This window comes from Vigna unguiculata, chromosome 9, assembly GCF_037176805.1.
Source record: "Vigna unguiculata cultivar grain cowpea cultivar isolate G323 ecotype 2 chromosome 9, ASM3717680v1, whole genome shotgun sequence".
In the NCBI taxonomy this organism is placed as follows: domain Eukaryota; kingdom Viridiplantae; phylum Streptophyta; class Magnoliopsida; order Fabales; family Fabaceae; genus Vigna; species Vigna unguiculata.
Window position 1 is genome coordinate 5,539,261 of NC_140800.1, and position 27,319 is coordinate 5,566,579.

The 27,319-nt window shown below is 31.8% G+C and overlaps 5 protein-coding genes across 8 annotated transcripts; 1 reads left to right on the plus strand and 4 right to left on the minus strand.

The window, feature by feature from the left end:
* Positions 1 to 208: 208 nt before the first annotated feature.
* On the plus strand, positions 209 to 4,271 carry LOC114162101 (FAD-dependent oxidoreductase family protein). The gene is made up of 9 exons (XM_028045876.2): positions 209 to 396; positions 505 to 562; positions 1,108 to 1,216; positions 1,344 to 1,482; positions 1,664 to 1,715; positions 1,803 to 1,949; positions 2,068 to 2,179; positions 3,549 to 3,675; positions 3,768 to 4,271. The coding sequence occupies exons 1-9, from the start codon at positions 251 to 253 to the stop codon at positions 4,237 to 4,239; spliced, it is 1,362 nt and encodes a 453-aa protein (XP_027901677.2). The 5' UTR covers positions 209 to 250; the 3' UTR covers positions 4,240 to 4,271.
* Positions 4,272 to 4,456: 185 nt separating this feature from the next.
* LOC114163849 (ATPase 8, plasma membrane-type-like) lies at positions 4,457 to 10,072 on the minus strand. Of its 3 annotated transcripts, none has more exons than XR_014984690.1 (14): positions 9,803 to 10,072; positions 9,491 to 9,709; positions 9,238 to 9,375; positions 8,857 to 9,171; positions 8,424 to 8,750; positions 8,157 to 8,276; positions 7,941 to 8,063; positions 7,752 to 7,856; positions 7,249 to 7,561; positions 6,565 to 7,079; positions 6,318 to 6,491; positions 6,031 to 6,221; positions 4,969 to 5,082; positions 4,457 to 4,683 (listed from the first exon to the last, which is right to left on the minus strand). XR_014984690.1 is itself a non-coding variant. In XM_085667121.1 (13 exons), exons 1-12 carry the CDS (start codon positions 9,848 to 9,850, stop codon positions 6,036 to 6,038), a joined length of 2,583 nt encoding a protein of 860 aa, XP_085523247.1. In that variant the 5' UTR covers positions 9,851 to 10,072; the 3' UTR covers positions 4,457 to 4,683; positions 6,031 to 6,035. The 3 variants fall into 3 exon arrangements, 1 of the variants encoding a protein (XP_085523247.1); XR_003599431.2 differs by having other exon boundaries at positions 4,969 to 5,140; XM_085667121.1 differs by lacking the exon at positions 4,969 to 5,082.
* Positions 10,073 to 12,784: 2,712 nt separating this feature from the next.
* On the minus strand, positions 12,785 to 13,514 carry LOC114163851 (large ribosomal subunit protein eL39). Its single transcript, XM_028048210.2, has 3 exons — positions 13,358 to 13,514; positions 13,174 to 13,277; positions 12,785 to 13,091 (listed from the first exon to the last, which is right to left on the minus strand). The coding sequence occupies exons 1-3, from the start codon at positions 13,358 to 13,360 to the stop codon at positions 13,043 to 13,045; spliced, it is 156 nt and encodes a 51-aa protein (XP_027904011.1). The 5' UTR covers positions 13,361 to 13,514; the 3' UTR covers positions 12,785 to 13,042.
* Positions 13,515 to 15,871: 2,357 nt separating this feature from the next.
* LOC114163850 (NAD(P)H-dependent 6'-deoxychalcone synthase-like) lies at positions 15,872 to 17,344 on the minus strand. Of its 2 annotated transcripts, none has more exons than XM_085667123.1 (4): positions 17,017 to 17,344; positions 16,647 to 16,890; positions 16,390 to 16,569; positions 15,872 to 16,284 (listed from the first exon to the last, which is right to left on the minus strand). In XM_085667123.1, the coding sequence occupies exons 1-4, from the start codon at positions 17,280 to 17,282 to the stop codon at positions 16,081 to 16,083; spliced, it is 894 nt and encodes a 297-aa protein (XP_085523249.1). In that variant the 5' UTR covers positions 17,283 to 17,344; the 3' UTR covers positions 15,872 to 16,080. The 2 variants fall into 2 exon arrangements, with proteins under 2 accessions (XP_085523249.1, XP_027904010.2); XM_028048209.2 differs by having other exon boundaries at positions 16,963 to 17,344.
* A 5,294-nt stretch (positions 17,345 to 22,638) lies between these two features.
* Positions 22,639 to 26,442, minus strand: LOC114162156 (NAD(P)H-dependent 6'-deoxychalcone synthase-like). The gene is made up of 4 exons (XM_028045948.2): positions 26,081 to 26,442; positions 25,037 to 25,280; positions 24,686 to 24,862; positions 22,639 to 22,929 (listed from the first exon to the last, which is right to left on the minus strand). The coding sequence occupies exons 1-4, from the start codon at positions 26,398 to 26,400 to the stop codon at positions 22,705 to 22,707; spliced, it is 966 nt and encodes a 321-aa protein (XP_027901749.2). The 5' UTR covers positions 26,401 to 26,442; the 3' UTR covers positions 22,639 to 22,704.
* Positions 26,443 to 27,319: the final 877 nt, after the last annotated feature.

The window sequence follows — 27,319 nt, forward strand, 5'->3', positions numbered from 1 at the left end:
ATTAAAATAAAAAATATTTTTTCACATAAATTTTACTTACACTTTTGAGTTTATGAAAAAAAAGTCTACAAATTAAAATATACAAATTTATAATTATTTCATAATAGTTAATTTTACCAAACTCTTTTATACCAGACTATTTAATTATGAGCTAGTTTTTTAACACTTTTAAACTACTTTTTAAGATAATTTTAAGAAAGATGCTTAAGATATATGCAGTTTGGCCTTGCATTCGAATTGCGGAGACAACATGAAGAACCTCAACGTGTGGCCGAACCCTAGTGGCAGGTTTTCCCCGTTCCGTTCGACATCTCCAACACTCAGCGTTATCCGTTTCGTTCCTCCTTCTCCTTCTTCCGTTCGGTGTCATAGTTCTCTAACTCACCACACTTTCAGGTACATTTTCTTGCTTCAGTTATCTCTTTCATCAATAACCACACACATCCATTTCCCTTTGTGAACATATTGGGTTAAAATATTGACTTGTAATTAGAATTTCCTCAGGTGTGCAGTGCTCGGTGCAGGATTCGCTGGCCTCTCTGTTGTTTGGCATCTGTTGAAGGTAGCCACTACAGACTGCTTAAATTTAAAACTTGATAAGCTTATGTGATTGAGGTCTTGAAATTAAGAACTTTATCTTATACATATTCTATTTCTTGACTATGTAATATTTCAATAACTTCTCAGTTGTAAAAAAAAAAAATTAAAGTGAAAAAAGTTATAAAATGTGGGTCTTACCATTAGAATAAAACTATTAAATATAGTGTGAGTTGGTTAAAAATGGTATAACATGATGATAATGAGACTCATTTAGAATAAATTAAGACACCATATAATTTTCTTATAAGACACTTGCATTGTAGACGCATTAACATAACTTGGGACTTGTTTAAATAAAATTTTGATAATCACTTATGTGGTGAAAACGAAAAAAAGAAATTTTAAGTTTCTTTCTGATATTAGTTTTTCTAAAAGATAAATAGTTTTGTGAAACTTATTTTATTTTTCTTTCCTATATTCTTATGGGAGAGGAGCTCATGGAGTCATAATTGTCCGTCAGTGGCTGATTTTTATTTCATTTTTTTTTTGTTGAAATATAATTTGCAGCAAAGTCCTAAAGAGTTGAATCTGAGAGTTGATATATACGATGAAGTGGGCATTGGGGGTGGTGCTTCTGGAATTTCCGGAGGTCTTCTTCACCCTTATTCCCCAAAAGGTTTCTCATTTTATTCTCGAACTGTCTTACTGTGGAGTGTAGATACAGTGGATTGTTGTTTTCCATGGTTCTGCTGTGTTGTGATGTGGTGTCTGTGGAATCTTCTGATGGATGAATGGTAATGTAGTTAAGCTTCTCTGGGAGGGTGCAAATTGTTGGAAAGAGAGCATGGAGCTTTTGAGAGTTGCTGAAGAAGCTAGTGTCTCCAAAGATTACAGAACTGGAGAATCTGCTGAAGATATGGAAGCTTTTGTAGCTCATAAAAGGTTCTTTAGTTTTTTTTTTCCTTTCAGCAACTGAATATTGTACCACACCACTTCCCCAACTCTTTCAAAGTACTGTATTCTTCTTTTGAATATTTCATTCTGTTGTGTTGTTTTTATACATTTTGCTCTCTCCATTGGAATCTTAAGTTGATTTACACTGCTGATGATCAGCTGACTTCAGGGGCATCTTAAGACCGGCAACAGATATGAAGAACATGATCAAATTGAATGATGTAACCTCTCTGATTCAATACATTTCAGAAATATTGGTTTTTAGATCTGGGTTTCAGATATGAATGATGTAACCTTTATGTGATTAGAACGTCAAGACTTGTCTTCCTAGCTGCAGAGTACAAACACTTAACAATGTAGAGGCTCAAAGCCTTTTACCTGGTGTATGTTTACCATTCAACACGGCTTTCTATATGCCTGAAGCTTTAAATATCAATTCTCGCCACTATCTTCAGGTTTCGATCACTAGTGCAAAAATTTTCGTTATTTAATGTGTATGTCTTGCTTTTTTTTTTTTTTTTTTTTTTTTCCGTTTTACAAGTTTACTTTCATCCATTTTGATAATTCTATCAGGCACTTTTCCGAGGATGTGAAATTTTGGTGAAAGAATCATCAACTCTTGATTCTTCACAGAAACAGCTTAGTTTGCACAAAAGATCTGTTGATAGGCTTTCTGAGTTTGAAGGTAATAGTGCTTTGCTATTCTTATGGACTGTCGTAGTTTCATTCAGTGTGCTGCTCTTTGCTTGTTAACTTGACAGTTTTGCAATTCCTCTGTCTCCTTTTTGCTTTAGGTGAATGGTACATTTATATTTAGCATTTTTGTACAAGATGTAGCTTAATAAATAATGAGTCGTTTTAAATGATATTGGATTCAGGACATTCCAAAGATATTTACTTCAACTAAGTCAAACTATATGAATTGGTAGTTATGGACTCATTAGCTTTGACTATAATGTGTAAACTAGTCAGTACATAAGAAAAAAGGCTTAAAGGATAATTTTGTCTTAAATCTTTGTAAATGCTGAATCTCAAGTGCCTATAGCACGATAAAAGTCATGAAAGTTTAGGTAATCATTGGAATTTTTTTTTTTTTTTTTTTAATTTGGTAATCCATCATTCCTCAGCCAGGAGATTGTGGCATCTAAACTTACCCTTGTCCTTTCACTTGTGATTCTTTTATAATTTCAATGATTTTCTTACCAGTGGCTTTGAATCACTTTTGTTTGCTTATTTTTTGATAGCTTTATCTTGTAAGTCACGACTGATATCAATAAAAAAAAGGATGAAAATACATGGAAAAGAAGTGGAATAGAGTCTATGATATTAGTCATAGTGGAGAGTCTGAGGATACAAGGCACAACAAAGATATAAATATAAAAATATCACAATAGCATAAAGACTAAACTCATCTAAATTTATACATATAAACACATATACATACACACATACATACATAAATATAAAGTCCAACATATAAAGTCTCCCACTGTCTATGGCCTGTCTCAATAAACCTTCCGGATTAAGGATCCTGCACATAATCATTAGTGGAAGAAAACAAACCTGTGTAACCAAAGTCACATAGTTGACCAATAAAGACAATTCAAAGTGAGATTAGGAGCATAGTAAACATCTGAAAAGGATAAAGTAGATGTGGAGACAAATCCAATACCTACTAATGATATTGAGAGTCATCCGCATTCATAACAAATATAGGTGAGACAAAATTTAAGAACACAAAAGTCATAGGTTCAAAATGAGGCACCGAAATCAATGATCTATTAGGAAGGACAAATACGTGACGAATAAGAGGAAGACAAAAAAGACCTTTTAAGGATAAGAGAGACATAACGTATGACTGAATAGCAAGAAACTTTTGAAATTGTTCTACAAGATCAGCTAATGGAATGTAGAGACTCTTCCTTTTCACCAGCCATATTTAAATGTAAAATATGGCAATAGCATAAAAACTAAATTATCCAATAATAATGACCATAATTTTGGCAGAGCTTTTGATGGTTCAAAACTATGCTATAATATCTTTTATGTCTTAGGGGAATATGATGCAGTCATCGTATGCCTTGGCGCCAAGGTGAACATGCTCCCTGAGCTTTCTGGGAGGCTTCCTTTGAGGACATGTAGGGGTGTAATTGCACAACTGGAATTGCATGATGATATGAAGTAAGGTTTTAAAGTTCTATGTTGCAATGTTTTTGAGATTATTTGAATGTCATATCCCTTTTATTTGAGAATTTTCTGGCATTTTCTTTCAGAGGTTATCCCGAGAGGGCCCCCTCAATTTTATCAGATGCATGGATTGCCGTTCAGGGGCCTCATAGTCTGAATTTGGGCTCAACTTGGGAATGGAAATCGGTAAATTCATCACCAAATGTTTCGAGCGATGAAGCTTCAAAAGCACTTCAAGAGCTTTTGCCAAAGGCATCTACCATTTATCCGGGAATAAAGGATTGGGTTTTCACTGGAGCAAGAGCTGGTCTGAGGGCAATGCCTCCACTCACCACCCTTGGATCACTTCCACTTTTGGGTTGTATTAATGATATAATAGGCAGAAATCACACTTGTAAGTATTGGTTATTTGGAGGGCTAGGTTCAAGAGGATTGCTATACCATGCTTGGCTAGGTAATTTGATGGCACAAGCTGTGCTTTCCTTTAATGAGGAAGTAATTCCATCTGAGTTGAGATCTTGGAAATCCATTGAACCAAAATGTAGCGTTCTGCTCTAACAATGTTCAATTTAAAGGAGAAATTTTGCAGAGATTTGAATCTTGTTATATCAGTATGTGATTCACAAGAGTTCATGTTATATTCCGGAAGATTTGCTGGATAAATTTTTAAGACAGTGAATATTCACACTTCAGGAGATTTATTTTATTGTGTTACCATCAGTTTTTTAACAGGAAGATCCGTTATGGGAGAAAAAGAAGGCGAAAGTAAGTTAGAGACGAGTGAAAGCATATTCATTCATTCATCTTTTCTTTAAACTATATGATTACACCTTCACTAATGGCCTACGTTTGCTTATCTTTTCAACAAAACATGAATCGGCTGATTTTTCATCCATAGAATTATTTTTACGCTGTGTAGTATTGTTGGATGCTATCAATGTCAAAACCTTTCAACTTCACAACCGATCCCATTTCTTCCTTGGGGTGTCTAGCTCTCTCAATCTGCAAAATTTTATAACATCAAATCAACATTACACTGTGTTGTAACCAACAGCCGAAGCATCACCACCAAATGTTAACTAACAGTAGGAAAAAAAAATTCAAACTTTGACCCTCTTTTCAGACAAAAAATTTGACAACCCATTTTAATAATATAATACTATATATTAATGTTTTAAATTAAGAATAAAAAATATAACTAACATATTAATATTTTGGGTTTCAAAGAGGTATTTCTTTTGGGTGTTAATGCATCATTCTATTAAAGTTAAGTTTATGAAAGTTGACCTTGCTGCCTCGGAAGGTATTTGTGACTGGTAAGCAATTCCAGGGACTTGAAGACCGTGCATTGCTAGTTGGGCCACGGCCCATTGGGCTTCCCTTTTCGCCAATACCGTAATTCTTCTTGTTTATGATACACATTGATTGATGGTTGAGCAAAAAGAGAAGAAAGTTTACTCTATACAACAATTTTCAAAAACTAGTTTTTAGAGAATGACAATAGGATGATTTTTTTTAATTTAATTTCACTATTTTAAATATTTTTAATCTGGTGTTATTTTCCTTAGAAGTTACTTAGTATAGTCTTTTTTTTTATAAATTGATATTAACAATTATAGCATGTCATATGAATAACGAATAATATATTTTCGATCAAAGTTGATTTCTTAATAGAATAATACATAGTATGAATCACGAATGGCAAATATCATTCATAAATTTATTGAACGATTACATTAGCTATTGTTAAAAATAAAATTATACTAAATCAATAACATTTAAAATAATGAAACAAAATTAAAAAAAAATTATAGACAAATAAAACTATTAAACCAAAATTACAAAAATAAAAATAAAAGTGTTTTAAAAAAATATTGTTAACAAATCACCAAAATAAAAAAAGAATATAAAGTTTTCAAACTAAATAGTGACATTTCTTTTAATCAACTTTAAACTAAACAGGAAAATTATACATTTTGGTAAAGAGGGAAACAAGAGGATATGGTATGAATTTTGGCAAGGAGAAGAAGATGAAAGAAAAAGACAGAGAAAGAGATAAAGGTGGTAAGTAGCATGCGATAGAAAGTGAATATAAAAATAAGAAGAAAAGAAAGGTAAGAATAGATGATATAAGAGAGTTATGAAGTGAATGAAGCAAAAGAACAGACAGAGATGGGTTGGGTTTTCCGAAATATAAAATAATGTTTATTAAGATGTTGTTCTGGATAAAAAAATGAGGTTGACATGTCACCATTGAAGTGGAGAACCTGATGCATTACAGGTTTTTCTCCGAAAAAATGTCATAAATGAAAAAACAAAAAAATAGAGAATGAGGTAATGATGCAATACTTGTGCTAAGGCTTGTCTGGGAGCGTGGTGTCGCAAGCACTGCCTAGCCCCATGCGGATGAGAAATTTGAGGATGTCAAGAGGAATGTAGGTGATGATACTGTAGATCCAGATTACTCCAGCCCATTCCCACCCAATTCCATGGATTTTCGCAAAGTCCCAATGTGCATACACAGCAATCGCAGAGGCCACCTAATTCAGTTCAACTCTTTCCTTGTTAAAACCACTTCCATTTCATCGTTCAAAACTCAAACACACAAAAAAAAAGTTTTGCAGAAAGAAACTAACCAGTTGGGCACAAATGAATGCAACAATGAGCATCACGCCAGGACACTCGAGATATGACCAGCCCCTTGATCTGGTCACAAAGATGAGTGCCTGACTAATGATGCTCACTTGAAGGTAGAGAGCAGAGTTAAGCTGCTCCTCACTTTCTGCAATTGGACTCACTTTAAAGACATCCTGAAAGAACAGAAAACACACTGATATGATATATGGTTATAATTATGGAGATGGAAGTGGAAGTGTTACTTACGGTGAAGAAATGAGTGTCATGAACAAGGTAGAAGAAGACTGCGGTCATGATGGCCATGTATGCTCCAAGAACGATTCCGGTGGCAAAGATTTCGTTGAGTTTCCATGAATCAGGCAAAGGAGATGGTTTGACCCTGTCTTTTGATATGGTCATGATGGTTCCGTCGTTCAAGATGGCTATGATGAGAACCATGAAGGGAGCGAAGTCGAACTTCCATATTAAAGCAACAAGCAAGAACCCAAACACAACGCGGATTGTGATGGAAACAGCGTAGATTGTGTAGTTCTTCATCCTCTGGAAAATGGCCCTGCTTGTCAACACAGCACACACAATCACACTGAGTCCAGGTTCGGTCAGAACAATATCAGAGGCACTCCTTGCTGCGTCAGTTGCATCATCCACCGCAATGCCGATATCTGCTTTCTTCAGTGCTGGTGCATCGTTCACACCATCTCCGGTCATGCCACAAATGTGCTTTCTGTCCTGCAACCTCTTTACAATCTCGTACTTGTGCTCTGCACATATCAATGCAAAGATTAAATTCTTTAAATTCTGGTTGCAAAATCATTGTTTTATGAAGTCTACCAATAATCATCTATGATTGTATTTGCCTTCCAACTGTTTGAGAAAAATGGCTGCTGCATAACGATAATTTAGAAGCTCGGTACAATGTTAAGTCCTTACCAGGGAAGACTCCGGCAAATCCGTCAGCCTTCTCAATGAGATCATCAACTGTGATTGTAGAAAGGGATCCATCCGTGGAATCACCACCAAGGAGGGAAGATGAAGGGTACATGTTGGTGCCCATTCCAAGTCTGCGAGCGGTTTCTTTGCCAATGGCAAGTTGGTCTCCGGTGATCATTTTAACATTCACTCCAAGTTCAATAGCCCGACGAATGGTCTCAGCACTATCATGCCTTGGAGGATCAAAGAGAGGTAGGAGACCCAAAAACTCCCATGCATCTCCAGCACTCTCCTTCGTCTTCTCTGGAATACTCTGCCAACAATTATAGTGCACTTCATTTGTTATAAGAATAAATCCTAAACTCTAAACCAAATTTTATGAACTAATAACCGAGATTCTATCCTCACATAAAAAAGGTTAATCAGATTCGGTTACTGTTTTGTGAAGATTGATGGAAACTGTATAATAATATTTATCTTTTCATGTTTACACCTTCACTCACCTGGCGAGCAACACCCAAGGAACGCAGACCCCGATCAGCATATTCATCAATAACCTTGTGTGCCCTTTTCAGGGTCTCTCCTTTAAGGCCACAAAGTTCAATGATCTGATACACATAAATGAGTAATCAGATGACATTGTAATTTTAAGAACAAATATTGTACTGCAATTCACATATGCAGAGTCTTACTTGCTCAGGAGCACCTTTGCTGCTTCTGTGCCAGTCACCATTGCCGTCAATGAAGGTAATAGCAGTGCGCTTGTCCACAGGATTAAAAGGCAAGAAATGCACCTCGGTGATTCCTGCTCTTGCCTGAGATGTCAAAACAGAACCCAATTACAATGTTAAGCCACTTAGTTTGCTTTCATTTCATGTTAACATAAAAAAGAGTGTGAATCATAATACCTCCTTAGGGTCACTTAACATTCCCACAATCGATGAATCAATGGCATCCTGGTTTTCAGTTCTGGAAGCTCTGGCTGCATGTAGGACAAGGGTGTCCTTGTCCATGCCCTTGGGGAACACCTATATTGCAAGCAATATTGTTGTTATATAAGCACAAGATACCTCTGGTCTTCAACCATTGAGCGCAGGAATAAGAAAAGAAAAGCATGCATCTCAGAAAATTTGAGTATGAAACTTGGCAATGATTGGTATTATCTAGTGACTAACCTCAATCAAGTTCTTGTCCACAGTAAGCTTATTGAGGGTGAGAGTTCCAGTTTTGTCACTGCAGAGAACATCCATCCCTGCCATTTCTTCAATGGCTGTCATTCTCTTGGTGATGGCTCCTTGTTCGGACAAACGGTGAGACCCAATTGCCATGGTCACTGACAAGACAGTAGGCATGGCAATTGGGATACCACCAATGAGAAGCACCAATAAGTTATCAATTCCATCTCTATAAGACCTATGCTGGATGGGGTACATCACAATGATCTCTATCACCATGCCCACAGCAATTGAGCAGATACAAAAGTTACCAATAGATGTCAACACCTAATTCAAGCAATTACATCAAATCCTAAATATTAGTCCAAATTTGGATCATGCTCAAAGATGAACTCGTTCTTTAGATCTTAAGCTTAAAGATATGATATGATACCTGTTGAAAGTGACCGACATTGTTGGTGCTGTCTACAAGATGAGCAGCCTTGCCAAAGAAGGTGTTGATACCGGTGGCAATGACAACAGCTTCAATTTCACCTTGTTTGCAGGTGGAACCAGAGAAGACTCCATCACCAGGGTTCCTTGTGACTGGCAAGGATTCACCAGTGAGAGCAGCTTGGTCAATTTTGAGAGGATCTCCCTCCAAGAGACGGGCATCAGCAGGGACAATATCTCCCAACTTGATGCTAATCACATCTCCAGGTACCAAAATTGATGCATCTTCTTCTCCCCATTTTCCATTCCTCAACACCTACACAACAATGATGAATGCTTGCTTCTGAATCTAATTCAACCTTACAAACAAATGTGCTGTTACCTTGGTTTTGGGTGCAAGACCAGCCATCAAAGCAGCTGCAGCATTGCCTGCATTGTTTTCCTCGATGAAACTGATGGTTGAGTTCACGATAAGTAAAACTACAATACCAGTGAAATCTTGCCAATCCGGTGGCTTGCCCTGTCACATTTAACAGTTTTTGTTGGAGAATACAAAGCACAGACACATGAATGCATAGTTTTCATTTTCCAAAATTGACTACAGAAGAGAATAAACTCCAGAGAATTGTTATTACCCCTCCATTGGCCAACACAATGGCCATGATAGCTGCACACTCCATAACCCATGATAGAGGATTCCACATGAAACCCAAAAACTTTAGGACCTTGCACTCCTTTTTCTCTTCTAATTTATTGTAGCCAAAAATCTGGAGCCTCTTCTCTCCTTCTGCAGATGTTAGACCCTGTCTGGTACATTTCAGCTGCACAAAGACCTCTTCAACCGGAATCTTTTCCTACAGTGACAAGGAAAAGGAAGAGCAATTAATACAAACAAAACAAAGTGTGATGTGTCTGTTATCATGGTAGTGAGTTATTATTATACTCACAAGATCAACATTCTTCTTGAGATCCTCAAACGAGATATCAGAGGCCATGATGAAAGAAAGAAAGCCTTTTAAACAAAATTGGCTTCTTTCTTTCTTATTTAATTTTTTTTTTTAATTTTTTATCTGTCTTCTTTAGCCGCTCTCAGTCCCCTATCTAGCTAGCCATAGGCAGGTAGAAAGAAACTGTGAACGAAGAAGCCAGACAGAACAAAAGAGAGATGCTTTAAATATATATGTAAGCTACCCCAAGGTGAGACAGCAACCGTTGCCATGGTTTCCCTTTCCTTTTATACTGTAATGTCCCAGACACAACACACAGGTACTTGTGATTCTCCGTGTAATGCTACAATCCTTCACCATTTGCATGCACGTGTTACTCCGACTTTGTTTCTCATCAGTTCCTTGCTTCTTGTGGCTCACCAGTATTCTCGATATTCTTAGGCTCTTCAAAATTTCGACATCACTAACCATCTCATATTCACCCAAAATTTTGGAAGAAACGCCACATTTTTCTAATACGTGTAATTCGGACATGGCTTTCATCTCACCGTTAACTAAAATCTTTGTTTCATGCATATTCATTCATTTTTTATTCCCCAATCACTATTGCCTTATTTGTTGTAAAGATCACAAATTTTGTTGGAATCACGAAAATATATATATATATATATATATATATATATATATATATATATATATATATATATATATATATATATATATATATAATTTTATAGAAAAAGTATTACGACTCTCTAAAGCCATAGTCTCTGGTTACATCAAGTTTTACTTGAGCTAATGTAACCATAAACTCTTAGAAAGTCATGTTTGCTTCCTGAAAGATGTTAGAATGAGCTTTCTCCCAACTACTGAAACTCAATCATACAAATAATTACTGTATGCTCTCTCATGTGTTCATTTTGGAATAAAATGTAAAATTCAATGCAAACAACTTAATGAAAATTAGGAATCGTATTATAATTTTATATAAAAGGATATACATGCTAATTCAGATAAAATTAATGTTATAAATATCAAATAATAATAACAACATTCTTTTAAATACATTTTTTACAAATTCTTACTTATTATTAAATGGTGTTATATTAGTTGTTTGCTAATTTAATTATCCTATATGATTTACGATTCAAATTTGTTGTGTATCAAGATTTGAATAAATTATTTAAATTTCAATATGACTTTAATTTATAGGAATATTATTATGAGTAACATATTGAGAATATTTATGATAAAAAAGAATAAGGTCAAAGAAGAGTTGAATATCATTACTAGTAATATTTGAATAATTTATTATTTATGGACATCTTACACTATCTAGAATTATATAAGTTTCACAACACATTACACTAATTCAAATAGAAGTTAACTATTAAGATTATTAACTTTTTTTCATACCTCATGCCGGATTTAAGTCTAAGAAGATAAATGCATTTTGTGTGATTGGGAGTTGAGAAAAAAGAAAGTTATATCCCTTTGAATAATGCTTCTAGCATTGTTGCAAAAGGTTTTGAAAGGTAAGTTTATTTTGTAAAATTTGTTGACTTGTGATGGTGAGCCTTTTAATGTTTATTGTTGTGAACACAATTTAAATTTGACTCTCTAAGAAGGATTGATATGCTTAGTGATGCTTTAGATCGAATTAAGAAGAATACTAAATATGCTATAAGTTTTGAGAGTAGAATGACTAAAAATCTAAACGATGCTTTCAACAAACAAATGGAGACATTGATGCATGAAGTTAGTTGTGTCTAAATGTTTCTTTAAATGTTTCTTCAAGGTGGAAGTTTATTTATTTAATGTTTTAAAGTGTTTTCAAAAATCCATGAGTTTATGGAAATTTACATGTACTTTATGAAGTTACAAGTATATTCCTTTTTGAGGAAAGAATAAAAACGAGTAGAAAAGATTAGTATTTTTGGTTGAGTCCATAAACACATTGTTTGATGAATTCAACTATTTATATGCTTGATCAAATACATTTAAAGATCTATTGAAGACACTTGAAGAATTACTTTGAATCTTGAAGGTGTAAAGTGTTTTTATTTAATTTAGAATGGATAAAATGATGATCGTAAATTTTATATACCTTAATTTGATGTAGTAATGATTTTAGTAAGCTTTCTCGAATAACAATTTTTTTTTCTTGATAGTAAAGATCATTCTAATTCACTAAAATGTGTTTTTAATCAAGTAAAATATTCTTAGTTAGATTGGTAGGACTCCAAGAAACATTTTAATTAATTAAAGTATCAAATTAATAAATAAAAAAATAACTTTAAGTAATTATGATCTTCATATATTAATCTATTAAAATCACTTAATATCAAGTTTATGCTTTGATCTTCATATTTTAATCATTTAAATAGAGCTTTTAATCAATTAAAAAACTATTTAATGTTTCGTTCGTCCTTTAAATTCTTCCTTTATAAAATTTTAATCTATTAAAACTTTGAATAATTCTTTTAGGACGTTATTTTAGTCCATTAAAAAAAATAATTGAGTAAAATACTCAAACTTCGATCCTACATATTTCTGTATCTTCACGACCAAAAGAGATACACTAATCAATTAACATTTTTTAATAGTTTTCTTTAAGCAGAACATGATCAATATTCTTATTAAAGAACTTGAAGGATCTTACTAATAATTTTCACTATCTTCCTCTTTATTTTCATTCTTTTCAACTCTCAAATCCATACCTTGGGCCAAAATTCAAGTCAATTTTTTTCCAATGGAAATGAATCTTTCCATTCTCATGACAACCGAATATGGAGAGCATACAATAAGAATCTTCAACAACTTTAGATGAAAAAAAAAATGTAAAACATTACCCGAAACATGTCTAACTGTTTAAATAAACTACTGCATATCTTTCTTTCTTTGTTTAACTGGAAATATCTATCCAAAGGTTTTACCCACACAGAGCATACATCTCCAAAGTATAAATTCCATCCATCACCATTCAAGAATTCCAGAAAATTAAATTTCGAAATATGAAAGAAAAAGATACAGCAGAAAACATCGAAAGCAAAAAACAGAAAACTAAAGTTTCACATTAACAGCAAGAAATACCAAAAAGAACACAAAAACTAGGGTTGTGGAAACACTCTACAATGACCCCTCTGTGTGACCACATGACCAAAGCTACATCATTCCCACATCCCCGCAACATTCTAGAAAACAAAACTAGGAATCTCGAGTCGCAGGTTTACATCGACCTTAAAATCCAAGTTTAGTGCGGCGCCAGTGCCTGCGCTTAGCATTGTACCTGGCCAGACACAATCACAAAAACTTGGTGAGAGAAAGTCACAAAACTTCTAGAACAAGTTAATGATTGAGGTTGTTGAAACCTGATGGTGTTATCGGTCCTCATGCGGATCCAGTAAGGGATGGGTCTGTTCTGCCTCATCTTCTTCGCTAGCTTCTTCTTGATCCTGAAAGTTTTGTGGGAAGGCTACAAAAAATTCCGGCACATGTCAGCATGAAAGATTGTTGCAATTAGCATAAACAGAAAAGACTGAGATTCTTTCTCACCATTTTCTCTGCCGATTGTCGACCACGCTGCGCAGTAAAACCAGGTTCCACAGCTTCTGAGCCAAACCCTGGTTCTTGAAGCAACTAAAACACAAATTGGACCGGGTTCTGTGATTTTGTTGCTCGAAGCCCACTAATTGGGCTAAAATAAACCCATTATTGACATCGGGAACTTAATAAAGAATTGAGAAGGCAGTTGCTTCATGTAATTTTTTATTTTCCATATACACCTCCCTTCCCCTATTAGTTATTTTTATATTTTATTGAGATTAAGTTTTATGCTCTTCATAAATTTTGTTATTTTCAATTAGTTCTTACAAAAATAGTTATGAAGGTCTATTAAATATTTTAAATTTTTATATTTTAATTGAGAATATTTATTATTTATTGTTGTTATATGTTATTTTATATTTTTTTGTTATAATTTTACTAATTTATGATTTTATTATTTTATGATGATTTTATAATTTTATTAAATTTATAAATTTATTTGTTTTATTAATTTTTTTTATTTTACAAAGTTATAATTGTATAATTTATAACTTTTCTTTTCCTTTAATAGTCGATATAAATAAATCCCCAATCACGCTACATGACAAGAAAAAATTTCAACCACCTCTTTATCTTAGAACCGTAAAGAAGATTGAGAAAAGATTCAGGTGCCTTCAACGACGTCATTGCAAAAGTCAATCACAAGAAAAATCGTGGATGAATAATGTGATTTTCTTTATGGTGTGAAAAATTATGTAAAAGAATTGAACACATTGTCCGTCAAAAAAATAGAGGCGAGTTATGATATTAAGCTTGTTGGTTTGTATAAAAAAAATAAATTTATATTTGTGTAGATCGGTTATTTTCCTTCTAAACTTCTGTATGAATGTTCCAAATTCTTGTATGACTAAAAAAAATAAATATTATGTATTTTTGAATGTGCTAAAATTTGGAGAATACATCGTGTACATCAAAGTACGAATATGAATATGATTAAAATGTTGAAAAATCAATTTATCATTCAACTCTCCAAAATCTTTGCTAAATTTTGTGAAGTTGTTAAAGTTTTCCAATTTGTTAAACATTGAAAACTTTATGATAAGAATTTTTTTAAACAAAAAGAAAACGGGTTAACCCACACTTATACAGGACGAACCAGACTTTTCGATCTATGTTGAAAATGTGAAACAGACCAATTTAACCCACATTTTGTAAGCCAAGTGCAAACCCAACCTTAACAGGTAAGACCAGTAGTCTATATTGTCACCTCTAATTAAGGTGTTGAAACAAAACTCGAAAGCTACAAAGCAATAACAATTTAGTTATCACCTACTCTTTAGGAAATGATTATTTAATGGTTTTAACAGATGCCATTGTCTTTAAACAATTTTAAGTAACACTTTTACGAATGTGATATATTCTTCAAAGTTGCATCTTTAGACAACACTTGTAATAATTTAAAAAGGCAGTTTATTTGTTTAGAGTACATTTATAACAAGAAAAGTTCCTAAACCATTAAACCTCTATTTATTCTTGTTGTATTAAAGATAACATGAGTAAAATTCATAATATTTAGAAATGTAATTAAATGTACAATCACCATAATAAATATGTGAAAAATATAATTATGCAATTAAAAATATTAAAAACAAACTTAATATCACCTGGTACACTTCCAAATATATATATATATATATATATATATATATATATTAATTAGTTATTACATTATCTATTTTAAACTAACTATATTATTAAATCAGACTATCAATTTTTATAATATGATATAACTATTGTTACTACTAATAAAATTTTCTAAAATAATTTTAAATAAAATATGCCATTTAATTGTTGATTATAAAGTTATTTAAAATTAATTAATAAAAAAATTTGGAATTTCGTAAAATTTGATGAAATAAATTTTTTTCATAATAAAATATGACATATTTTGTGATATTTTTAATTATAAAAATGTTATAAATAATGATAACTTTTTGTTACAATTTTCAACACAAAAAATAAAACTAAATGAAAGGAAGAATATAAAAAGATGATATTTTTTCTACCAAATATTGTTAAGTTTATTTAACGTTTGAAACACATTTTTCGAGTTAATATTAAAGTAGAAAGGTGTCAAATGATGTAAATAACTCTAATATTATCATACCACGTGTTTGAAACATCAATTAAACTTACCAAAATTTAGATCAAAAGATTAAATTCATATATTTTTAAAAATTTAGGGACTAAATTTGATAAAAATTTTAAAAAAGACTAATTACAATTTTCGCCTAAGATACAAAAACATATTTAACCCATATAAATATAACTATTATTTAAATTATTTAGGGTTGTAGCAAAAGCTTTGCTTGAGATGTTTTTTTACTGGTTAAATTTATAATTTTAAACATCACCAATGTTTATACCTCTAAGTTACATAGTAAGAATTTGAACAATAGAACTGGCCGGGTGAAATCTTTGATACAATATTTCGAACTAAGAGCTATGAACAAAGAACAAGACTGAAGGAAGAAAATGATTCTCATTGATTACCACTTTTACTCAAAGAGGTACTCGTACAGAAAGATTCGTTACCATAAACTTCATCTTTTATCAGGCCTTCTCTTTATCGAAATGTAATCAAACCTAAAATTTATGATATCCAGAGTAAACTTTTGCAGCGAAAGAGACTTAAGTATTGTAAATTAGTAACATTCATATATAGTATCACATTAATTTTCTCCATCAAAAAGGTCAGCAATGAATTTTGTTGGTCCATTCTTGCACAGTTGATGCTGTTCGATCTGTGCAATCTTTTCATAGTCATCTTTTGACAGCGCCCAATCAAATATTTCAATATTTTGCTTCATTCTTTCCTTATTATAGCTCTTAACTGCAACAGTGACTCCTACCTCATACAACCATCTAAGAGATACCTATCATCATAGAGGACCACGTTAAACATTTGTTCACGATAAGCATAGTACTAATATCTACGTTTCACTTTGCAGAAAAATGAAGCTGAAGTATGAAATCTTTACCTGAGCAAAAGATTTGCCATGAGCTTCTGCAATTTCCTTGAGCAATTCATTATCCACAACATAATTGGAACCCCACAAGGCCCCTGGTGCCCCTAGAGGAGAGTATGCAGTTATGATTATTCCTTTGGCTTGACAATATTCTCGCAGCTTTTTTTGTTGCCAAGTAAGATTCATCTCAACCTGTTTGATGAAAGTAACCAAAAGGGGTTATCATTTTGAAAACTAGAAACGTATCTCTGATAGAACTTATAGCTTACTTGATTGACAGAAGGAGGAATAGTAGCAAAAGAGAGCAGGTTTTCGAGTTTATGACAACTGAAATTGCTGACTCCAATGAATTTTGTAAGGCCTTGCTTTTGACATTCCTCCATTGCTTTCCACACACCCTTTAAGTCAAATGATGTCAGGGCTTCTTCAGGATAAAGAATTTCCCAAGTTCCAGGATTCACAGAAATAGGCCAGTGAATCAAATAAAGATCCACATATTCCAACTTCAGAGACCTGCATTAGTTTGTATAATATATTACTATTCTAACCAAAGGTAATTTATGAATTGACGAATTTTGCACTTACTGAAGAGTTTTGTGGATAGCAGGAAGAACAAGATGAGGAAAATTATCAGCGCACCAGAGTTTGGAAGTGATGAAGAGTTCATCTCTGGAGACTATGAGGCCAAGTTGAAGTGCTTCAGCTATGGCTTCTCCGAGGGGTTGTTCAGAGCCATATATTGAAGCAGTATCGAAGTGTCTGTAACCTAGTTTGATAGCTTCTAACACTGCCTCTTTGGTGTCAATGGTGGTAGATGTTGAAGCAGTGCCAAATCCAATCACAGGCATTTTCTGATGGTTCGAAGAAGATTGGAGCACCACATGAGGGATGTTTGATGAAGACATGTTTTTCTGTGACACAGTGCAATTCGTGAAAGTGTGGTTAGATGAATTGTATATCCTATGGAGGACAAGGAACCTTGCATCTCCTTTTATAGTCACGGACTTAATTTCAATAATTGGAGAGTAATTATGTCATTGCACTTGTCAGAGTTTAAATTAGTTGATTCTCAATTAAATCACCTAAATTACATTTCAAACCCTTTCCCCTTTTCATCTTGCCAACGTCGACATAAAATATTTAAATCAAAAATTAATTTATATTAATTTATAATAGCCACGTAGGATGACAACTCCGGGAGTAAAATAAGTTGTCAAAACTTGAGAGTTAACTTATCATTTTTCTTAAATTGTGGGATGAGTAATATTTGGTTATTTTACATGTTGGTATAGAAAGGGGGTATAAGATTATGTATATAAGGATTATACGTATAGGCTACAAAATTTAACCCTTCCAAATAGTGTCGTGTAATTTACGTTACGTAGTTATCAATATAAAATGGCTAAAGATATTTTATTATAGTCAGCAATGACTTTAAAAGCATTTCAAAGTGGTTTTCTTTCTTCAGAACAAAGATTATGACAGATATGTAGCAAGAAATGATAAATATGTCACATATAAGTGTATATTATTAAGATTATTGTGACAATAAAATGAATATATTGATTAGAATTAGAGATAAAAAAAAACACGGAATATTTTGGAGGTGTCAATTTCAATAGGATAACTTTAGAAGTACTAAAAATTCATTTAATCGCATGTAAATAGAATTTATAGCAGTAAAATGAAATTAACCCAATAAGCTTTGAATTTTCTTTTTAATGTTGATGAGATAATATGATAAGCACAGCGTCTAGTTTTCTACACCATATATATCTATGGAAAAACTCATTAATTTTCTGCGAGTGTCAATTTCATGTTAAAGTATTAGGTAATGGAAACTTATGAAAAAGAATCGCATCTTGGAAAGTAATTTTGTGATGGAGTGGAAGTAGTCCTATCAAATTTACTATTATATTTCTTGTCGCTTTCCAAAGGAAGACACAAAAGTGTTGATAGAACTAAAAAATCCTTCTTATCGGTTAGTGGTGGCAATGCAAACAGGATGTTAGGGTGAGTTGGGAACAAATTTGCCAGCCAAATGTAGTGGTAGGGTTGGGTTCTAAAATTTAAAATTTGTAGTATTTATTTATTAAACTTATATAATAAATAATTAACCTATATTTTTTATTTTGGTTCAATTCAGTCTCAATCTTTAATGGAGAAATTTTGTCTTTTTTCAAATTAAGACCAAATTTAATTTGTATATAAGTATTGTATAATTCTTATTAAAATATTTCTAATTATGGATTAGAGTTGATTTAAAATTAAAATAAAAATATTAAAAGCAGAGACCAACACCATTAATTTAAAATTTGAAGAGGTTAAAAGTCACAAACTATTTAATACTTTATATGATTTTTAGGTTAAAAATTAGTTAAATAATCTAAAATAAAATCAGATAATATTTTTATAAAAATTAAATTTATTCTCATTTTAAAAAGGGATAAAATTTTTCAATTAAAAAAAAATGACTACATTAAATAAAAATAACGAATGTTGAAATGAAATTAAATATAAGATAGTGGTGTCATTGACGCTGTTATGTGACTTTGCTATTACATATGGCATGATGCTAAAATATGAACTAAAACATGACATACTTTTCACTATCTGGTGTTAGAAACAGAAGAAAATATATAAAATTCATTAACTAATATATATATATATATATATATATATATATATATATATTTCATTCTCATTTTTCAGAAATACTCGATAAAGTTATTCATAACATCGATCCTTCGGTGGCCTCACGTAGTAGCGTGACCCAGTGGCCATTTACCACCCTTCGGTATGAACTGCAATACAGATTAGATTCCAAACCACCATGGAAGCCCCTGGTTCCACTCAACCACCATTGTTTTCTGTTGAGTAAGCAAAGCCAATACTTTTTCTTTTAAGTGGATTGCACGCATTAGGTTAGAATGTAGCACCTAGTACAAACCTTAAAAGGTTTATTTTTGTGACCTGTAATTAAATTTGTAATACATAAGAAGTACATATATTTGGATGATAAAAAAAAAATGGATTAGTAAAATTTAAAAAATTGTACGAAAAATAATACGCATCTTCTCATTTATCTGTTTATTATGCCCCACTTATTTTTCTATGTGATTTGGTTTATTTATTATGCTCCACTTATTTTTGTGACTTGCAATCAAATTTATGGTATATAAGGAGTACATCCCTTTGAATGATATAAAAACATATTGATTAGTAAAATTTAAAAAGTTGTACGCCGGCTACCCCAACTTCTTGTTATATGATTTAGATGAATAGCCAGAGGAAGCGAGAATCTCATTCTACGTAGTCGTGAGCCAATCACTTATGGTTGTTTTGATATTGATTATTGAGCAAGGCCCGACCTGACTTAGGTTGTGACCCTTCCTATTGAAAGGGACAAAAAGTCGAAGAGAGTCGTTTACACTTAGTGAGTAGGACTTGTGGTCCTATTTCCCAGTAGCTTGAGTCGGGAAGACCCCTTGGGACTGGATGAATGACTCATACGACATTCTTAAGAACCTGAATTTTTATATGAAATGTGGCTTGACCTATTAGTGCAGGTTATCCGATCTAATGAGAAAAGGTTCGAAAGGTGTCGTGCGTTAGCAGCTATCCTATCCACATAATTTTTTCAATGTGTCCCACTTATTTGCCTAATTTGTTTTACCTATTTTTCTCTTATAGCCAGCCACCTAGTACAAAACTTAAAGGTTGATTTTTGTGACTTGTAATCAAATTTGTGGTACATAAGAAGTACATCTCTTCAGATGATAAAAAAAAGATTGATTAGTAAAATTTAAAAAATTGTATGCAAAGTAACAAACTACTTTCCATATATTTGTTCAATGTGCCCCACTCATTTGCCTATCTGGTTTGACCTATTTTTTTCTTCAAGCCAGCCACCTAGTGCATGCAATAAGGGTTGAATTTTGTGACTTGTAATCAAATTTGTGGTACATCAGAATGACATCCCTATGGAGAATAAAAAGAGATCGATTAATAAAATTTAAAAAATTATACGAAAAGTAATACGCATCTTCCCACCTATTTGTTTATTAGCCACACTTATTTGTCTTTCTGGTTTGGCCTATATTTTTCTTCAAGCCAGCCACCTAGTGCAAACAATAAGAGTTATTTTTGTAATTTGTAATCAAATTTGTAGTACATAAGAATGACATCCCTTTGGAGCATAAAAAAAAGATTGATTAATAAAATTTTAAAAATTGTACGAAAAGTAATACGCATCTCCCCACTTATTTGTTTATTATGCCCCACTCATTTGTCTATCTGGTTTGACCTATTTTTCTCTTCAAACTAACCACCTAGTGCATATAATAATGGTTGATTTGTGTAACTTATAATCAAATTTGTGGTACATAAGAAGGACATTTGTTTGTAATCAACTCTAGTTTTGGCGCTCGAGCCACAAAGGTTTTATTTCAGATCCTTCCATATTGCCTTTGTCAAGGCTTAAGCCCCACATTTTGGGATCGAGCTATAAAAGTTACATTCTATATCCTTCTAAAGGTGGCTGCTTGAGATTTCCTCCTCATGAGAGTTTTCTTTTATGGCCTAAGCCTCATGCTCTCATGCTTAAGCTTCTGATATAACTTCTTTGGAAATGAGCCTTCATGGCTTAGCCTCAAGTTTAGTGTTTGAGGTTTCTCTTTACAATGGGTTTGCTTTATGGCTTGAGCCTCAATTCTGCGACTCAGCTGCATCAATCACAATTTGCCTAGAATTGAATGATTTTAATCCAATTTCTCTAGTTTTCAACTTTAACTTTGTGCTGATGCTTAAAAGTGTAAAACAAACTAAACACTACAACATTTTGTAGTTTAGATCATACTAAATTAGACAACGGCTAAATAAATGTGGTCTAAACATATAATAAACAATATTTTTATAAATGTTGTATAAATATCATGAAAACCCATGATTATAGAACTGTTGCTTTAAACTATCTACACAAAACCAGTAAAAATGTGGTCTAAAAATATTGGTTAGATCTAAAATCAACTTGAAAAATTGTTGTCTATTATGAGGGTTTTAAACAATGATTTTAAAAATATTATCGTACTAAAAATCGTTATCTATTACCTATAACTACACTCACTTATATCACGCTTAAAAAACTGTGGTCTAATCTTTAAATCATGATTTTTATAATTTTGATCATAATTTTTTATATCGTTGTGTAAAGTGACGTAGTGAAATATGGTTCGTCTATCACCTCGTGATGTGATCTCGCTGACATCCAAACTCATCAGGCATGTTTATGGCCTTGTGAGGCAGCGCCTTCATGAATTGAATGAAACATGCAATCTAACTTCATATTTTTCGTTGTAGCTCCTGATCGAGTTCAAAAATAACCTCTTAAAGTTTCTCAACGGACACCTCGATTCCTAGTGAGTGTTACCCCAAACTTCTATTCAAAATGGAGTTCAATTTTGATTCTTGAAAATTATAAACTTTATAGCAAATTTACTCTTTCAATTCTAAAGTTATATTTGTCAAACTTTCTGAGTGAAAATTAAAGTTACTTTTTGAAAAATATTATTTAAGTTTGTAAAGTAAATTTTGGATGAGTTTAACAATTGTTCCTAAGAGTACTTTAGTATTTATTTTTATTTTATAGCACATGCTTTCGTATACTATTTTTATTTTATAGCTCATGCTTTCGTATACTAGTATTTCTATATTCTTTTTTTGTGTTATGTTTGTACAACGTTTTGAATTTATTCTATTAAAAATAAAGTTTGAACTAGTTAAAAATAATTTTAATTATGATCATATTCCATATAATTTCAATAATACCCATTTGATATGTATACCTATGAGTGTAAGAAAAAAAAATGGTGATCATTATGGTATATTCATGTTGCATTGCGAAAAAAAAAAAACTATCGTTATTTTATTGTTGTTATATATAAGATATACTAAATTATTTAAATAATGTATAATTGATATTAAAAAATTATAATTTAAATATATTAATATGAATGCATGTAAAGGATGACTAAAATTTCTATAATTCCTAACTAATTAATATTAATTATATTGTAATATTCACATTAGATATCTACATTTAAATTAGCGTAAATAAAATATAAAGATAACAAACATAAATTAGTTTATTTATTATAAAGAGGTAATGAGAAATTAAAAAAGTTAATATTAGTCTCACCCAATTAAACTTTTAAAGCTACTTCTTGTCATTTATAAATTGTAAAACTAATAATTTTCTTGGAATATATGAAAATCATATTTTATTAAACCTAAAACTTAAGATGAAAGGAAAGTTCATAGCAAAGTAAATCATGTGTCTTGATCAACATTCATATCATTGCGATAATTTTCTTCATCCCAAATTTCTTCTGGACCCATCTTGAATATCTTACTCTGCTTGATTTCATCAATTTTTTCATAGTCATCTTTTGTCAATGACCAATCAAATATTTCCAAATTTTGCTTCATTCTCTCCTTGCTGTAGCTCTTAACCACAATAGTTACCCCTAGTTCATACAACCATCTAAGAGATACCTAATACATCACAAAGAACTAGGTTAGGGTTGGCACAAACACAAATATATACAAACTTGTCAATGTGATATATTTTTGTTCTTTTGGGTTTAAATTGTATAAAGAAATAAAGTTGAATATACCATATCAAAAAATCATTGTTTTAAGATTTTTATTGAAAGTAGTGTGAATCTCTTATACAAGTTAGATTTCTATGACATTTATATAATCTCTTCCCTACAAGGATAAATATTGAAAGCAAAATGCTTAACTACATCATATTATTTTGTTTTTATGTTTCATCATGTTGGGTCGATGAAAATAACATGCTTTGAAAAGTCTCACATCGCCTAGGATAACTAGGGGTGAGTGTTAGTGATTATATAATGGGATCTAACTTTATTATGTTCTTTGTCCCAAAATTTGTATTTGACTCTTCTTATTTCTTATACTCTTATAATAAAGTGTTGTCTCGAAATTTGTATTTGATTCTTCTTATTTCTTATACTCTTATAATAAGAGTGTTGTGAGGTTTGAATTAAATTATTACTTTGAAAAATATCAAAGATATGGAAGAGTTGTTTATGTATTTTTCTTTTGTGTTTATTTTATTTTTCTATTAATAAAGTAATTCTCAAAGAATTTTTCCCAACAACTTTATATAATTTGTACGTACTCTATATATTAACCACATTAATAAACAAAGTTTAAGATAGAAGAATTTTGTATTGTTTAGTATATTATCGAATTATATAAGGAACTGATTGTAATATGTATTAAGGAATGAGATATTATACATAATATTCAATTGTTATTTATAAAAGAAATATATTTATGATGACTTTAATATAAGCGAGATAAAATGATATCTGAAAAAGAAAATCAATTAGAGTGCTTTATTGAAAAATAATAATATTATGATTGAAACATAAACAATAAGAGACAAGATGAGGATATCCGACTAATATATAAATTTCTTATAAATATACTAAAAATTATACAAGATCGAGGTAAGATATATTGAATGTTCTAGTTAAAGTTTTAGAAGAGACTTAAATTAGTTCTAGCCAAAACATGTTATTGTTCACATAGGTGTAAAAGATATACTATGATCTTTATCATGTTAACAAAGTTACAACGTTATCTATGTATTTTATTTCATTAGTGTCACTAAAAGATTTTATCACCATACTCACTAAGTAAATCCTTAAAGGGTAATGTGTTACACCTCTACAATAATTATCATTGATAGGTTTTAGTCTCGATACTACAAAAAAGACATTTTATTTTACATAAGTTATTTATGAATATGAGAGCCAAGGTCACGAGTTCGACTCCTGGTAGACAATTGTTAAGGGAGACATTGTTGGGGATTGCACAATTGTCCCGTGACGGAGACCAAGTGGGCTAAGTCACAATCCAAGAGTGAGATTCCTAGTTAGACAATAGCTGAGGGAGAGATTGTTGTAGATGGCATGGAAATTCTTAGGACACTTCAAACTTGTATTTGACTATTTTTATTCTTATTTTTTATATCTTTCAATAAGAGTTTTGTGAGGTTTTAGTTAAATTATTATTTTGGAGGATGTAGATGTACTTGGGGTTAGAGAACATGGAAGAATTGTCTATATATTTTCTTGTATTTATTTTATTAATAAAGTGATTTTCTGATGGATTTTTCCAACACATCAAAATATGAACTATATACTTGTATGTTTCGCCATTGAAATTTGACATCTGAGAGGTTGAGAAAGGAATTTGAAGTAAAAGTTGTTACCTGAGCAACAGATTTGCCATGAGCTTCTCCAATTTGATTGAGCAATTCATTGCCCATGACTCCATTGGAACCCCAAAAGCTTCCTGATCCCAAAGGACTATACGCAGTTACAACTATACCCTTCTTTTCGCAGAATTCTCTCAACTTCTTTTGTTGCCAAGTAGGATTCAATTCAATCTGTTTCATCATATTAAACCCAAAATTCAATTCATTTTTATATAAATTAAAAGATTAAAAGACAGAAAATGGTAAATAAAAATTAGTTTATTTAAATTTTAAATTCCATATAAATTTATATATTTATAATCAAGGTATGATTGTGAAAACATGATTATAAATTTATGCGCTTACTTGATTGACAGAAGGAGGAATAGTAGCAAAAGAGAGCAGGTTTTCAAGTTTATGACAACTGAAATTGCTAACTCCGATGAATTTTGTAAGGCCTTGCTTTTGACACTCCTCCATTGCTTGCCACACGCCTTTTAAGTCAAATGATGTTAGGGTCTCTTCAGGAAAAGGAAATTCCGAAGTTCCAGGATTCACAGAAATGGGCCAGTGAATCAAATAAAGATCCAGATATTCCAACTTCAGACACCTGCATTAGTTTTGGGCTCCGCACAACAAAGTTGCTTCAGTATGTGATAGAGATTATGTAAATAATACATTTTTCAAATCCTCTCATAATATTTTTTTTTAATTTCAAAATTATAAGAAGTAATCTTTAAAAAAAGTAAGATAAAAAAGTAATTTTCCATAAATTGGTGAAACTAACTCAATTTTATAAAATCAGCTTATAATTAAGTATTGATTTTTAAGTGAGTATTCACTAAAATTCCACATCAATAATATGAAGAAGATAGTGGTAGAAAACATTATAAAAATAAATTGTTTTTGGAGTTGTCACCATAATTCAATATTCAATATGTCTCTTGAGTGCATAGGGAACTTAGGTAGTTATGTATCATGACAAAGGTTTACGACTTTTGCAGAAAAGCTGCACAAAAAATTGTATGAAGGTTTATAATTTTGTTAGAAAAAGTTGTATAACGATTTACAGTTTTTGTCAGAAAAATTACTTTTTTGTTAAGTATTGCTGAATGTAGGCCTTGGGTTGTCTCTTAGATTTCATGTATGCTTTAACAAACTTAAAGTAAGGTTTGTATCTACTTATATAATATAAAATTGTCTTGTCTTACAAGTTAATGAGATCTCCAACACACCAATTTATGTTTAGACATCTAGAATGTGTGATTATATATTATTAGATGATCTGATAAATGGAACGATATATCCAACAAATAACAAGTTTCGTTAAGATAGACTTTGAAATCTACAAGATTCTGATGGAGTTTAATGCAAATGCATGTACATGTAATCGACAAATTCTGCACTTACTTGAGCGTTTTGTGGATGGCAGGAAGAACAAGATGAGGAAAGTTATCGGTGCACCAGAGTTTGGAAGTGATGAAGAGTTCATCTCTGGAAGCTATGAGGCCAAGTTGAAGTGCTTCAGCTATGGCTTCTCCAAGAGGTTGCTCAGAGCCGTATATTGTAGCAGTATCAAAGTGTCTGTAACCTGATTTGATAGCTTCTAACACTGCCTTTTTGGTGTCAATGGTGGAAGATATTGAAGCAGTGCCAAATCCAATCAGAGGCATTTTCTGATGGGTGGAAGAAGATTGGAGCACCACATAAGGGATGTTTGATGAAGACATTTTCTTTTTGCCACAATGTAATTCGTCAAAATGTGTTTAGATGAGGAACCTTGGAGCTCCTTTTATAGACATACTTAATTTCAATAATTGAAAACTACTTATGTCATTGCACATGTCAGAGTTTTAATAAGTTGATTCTCAATTAAATCATTATCTTAAATTGTGGGTTGAGTAATATTTGGTTATTTATAGAAAGGATTATACGTATAGGCTACAAAATTTAACCCTTCTAAATAGTGTCGTGCAATTTACGTTACTAGTTATCAGTATAAAATAACTAATGATATTTTCTTTCTTCAAAACAAAGATTATGACAGATATAAACTAATGGTTTTAATAATATGTTAATCCTAATAATGTCACATACCAACATCCATGTTATATAGTATATATTGTCAAAATTACTGTGAGAATAAAATGAATATGTTTATTAAATATCAGAGATAAAGAAACACGGAATATTCTCTGGAGGTGTCAATTTCAATAGGATAACTTTAGAAGTACCGAAAATCCATTTAACCATGTAAATATATATAAGTTATAGCAGTAAAAGGAAATTACCCTAATAAGCTTTGATTTTTTTTTTCCTTGTTTAAAAGTAAACTTTCAAACTGTTCAATTTTAATGTTGATGAGATAATATGATAATCACGTCCTCTAATTTTCTACACCATTCATTTTCTGCGAAACTGCGAGTGTGAATTTGATGTTAAAGTAGTAGGCAATGGAAACCTATGAAAAAGACTCGCAATCTAGGAAATTAAGTTTGTGATGTGAAGTGGAAGTAGTCCTATCAAGTTTACTATATTATACTTCTCTTCACTTTCCAAAGGAAGTCACAAAAATGTTGATAGAACTAAAAAATCCTTCTTATCGATTAGTGGTGGAAAATGGAAACAGGATTGTTTGGGTGAGTAGGG

Bases quoted from the DNA above. Each gene is read 5' to 3' on its own strand.
- LOC114162101 (XM_028045876.2), top strand. From the start codon at position 251: ATGAAGAACCTCAACGTGTGGCCGAACCCTAGTGGCAGGTTTTCCCCG. The intron at 1,483-1,663 runs GTTCTTTAGTTT...AGCTGACTTCAG, and splicing joins GCTTTTGTAGCTCATAAAAG to GGGCATCTTAAGACCGGCAA. The intron at 1,950-2,067 runs GTTTCGATCACT...TAATTCTATCAG, and splicing joins ATTCTCGCCACTATCTTCAG to GCACTTTTCCGAGGATGTGA.
- LOC114163850 (XM_028048209.2), bottom strand. From the start codon at position 17,282: ATGTCTTCATCAAACATCCCTCATGTGGTGCTCCAATCTTCTTCGAAC. The intron at 16,891-16,962 runs GTAAGTGCAAAA...AAACTAATGCAG, and splicing joins GCTATCCACAAAACTCTTCA to GTCTCTGAAGTTGGAATATG. The intron at 16,285-16,389 runs GTAAAGATTTCA...CTATGATGATAG, and splicing joins ATGGCAAATCTTTTGCTCAG to GTATCTCTTAGATGGTTGTA.
- LOC114162156 (XM_028045948.2), bottom strand. From the start codon at position 26,400: ATGTCTTCATCAAACATCCCTTATGTGGTGCTCCAATCTTCTTCCACC. The intron at 25,281-26,080 runs GTAAGTGCAGAA...AAACTAATGCAG, and splicing joins GCCATCCACAAAACGCTCAA to GTGTCTGAAGTTGGAATATC. The intron at 24,863-25,036 runs GTAAGCGCATAA...ATGATGAAACAG, and splicing joins TTCCTCCTTCTGTCAATCAA to ATTGAATTGAATCCTACTTG.
- LOC114163849 (XM_085667121.1), bottom strand. From the start codon at position 9,850: ATGGCCTCTGATATCTCGTTTGAGGATCTCAAGAAGAATGTTGATCTT. The intron at 8,277-8,423 runs GTTAGTCACTAG...CTTGCAATATAG, and splicing joins TGGACAAGAACTTGATTGAG to GTGTTCCCCAAGGGCATGGA. The intron at 7,857-7,940 runs GTAAGACTCTGC...TATGTGTATCAG, and splicing joins GCAAAGGTGCTCCTGAGCAA to ATCATTGAACTTTGTGGCCT.
- LOC114163851 (XM_028048210.2), bottom strand. The intron at 13,092-13,173 runs GTTTCAACAACC...GTGTCTGGCCAG, and splicing joins AGGACCGATAACACCATCAG to GTACAATGCTAAGCGCAGGC.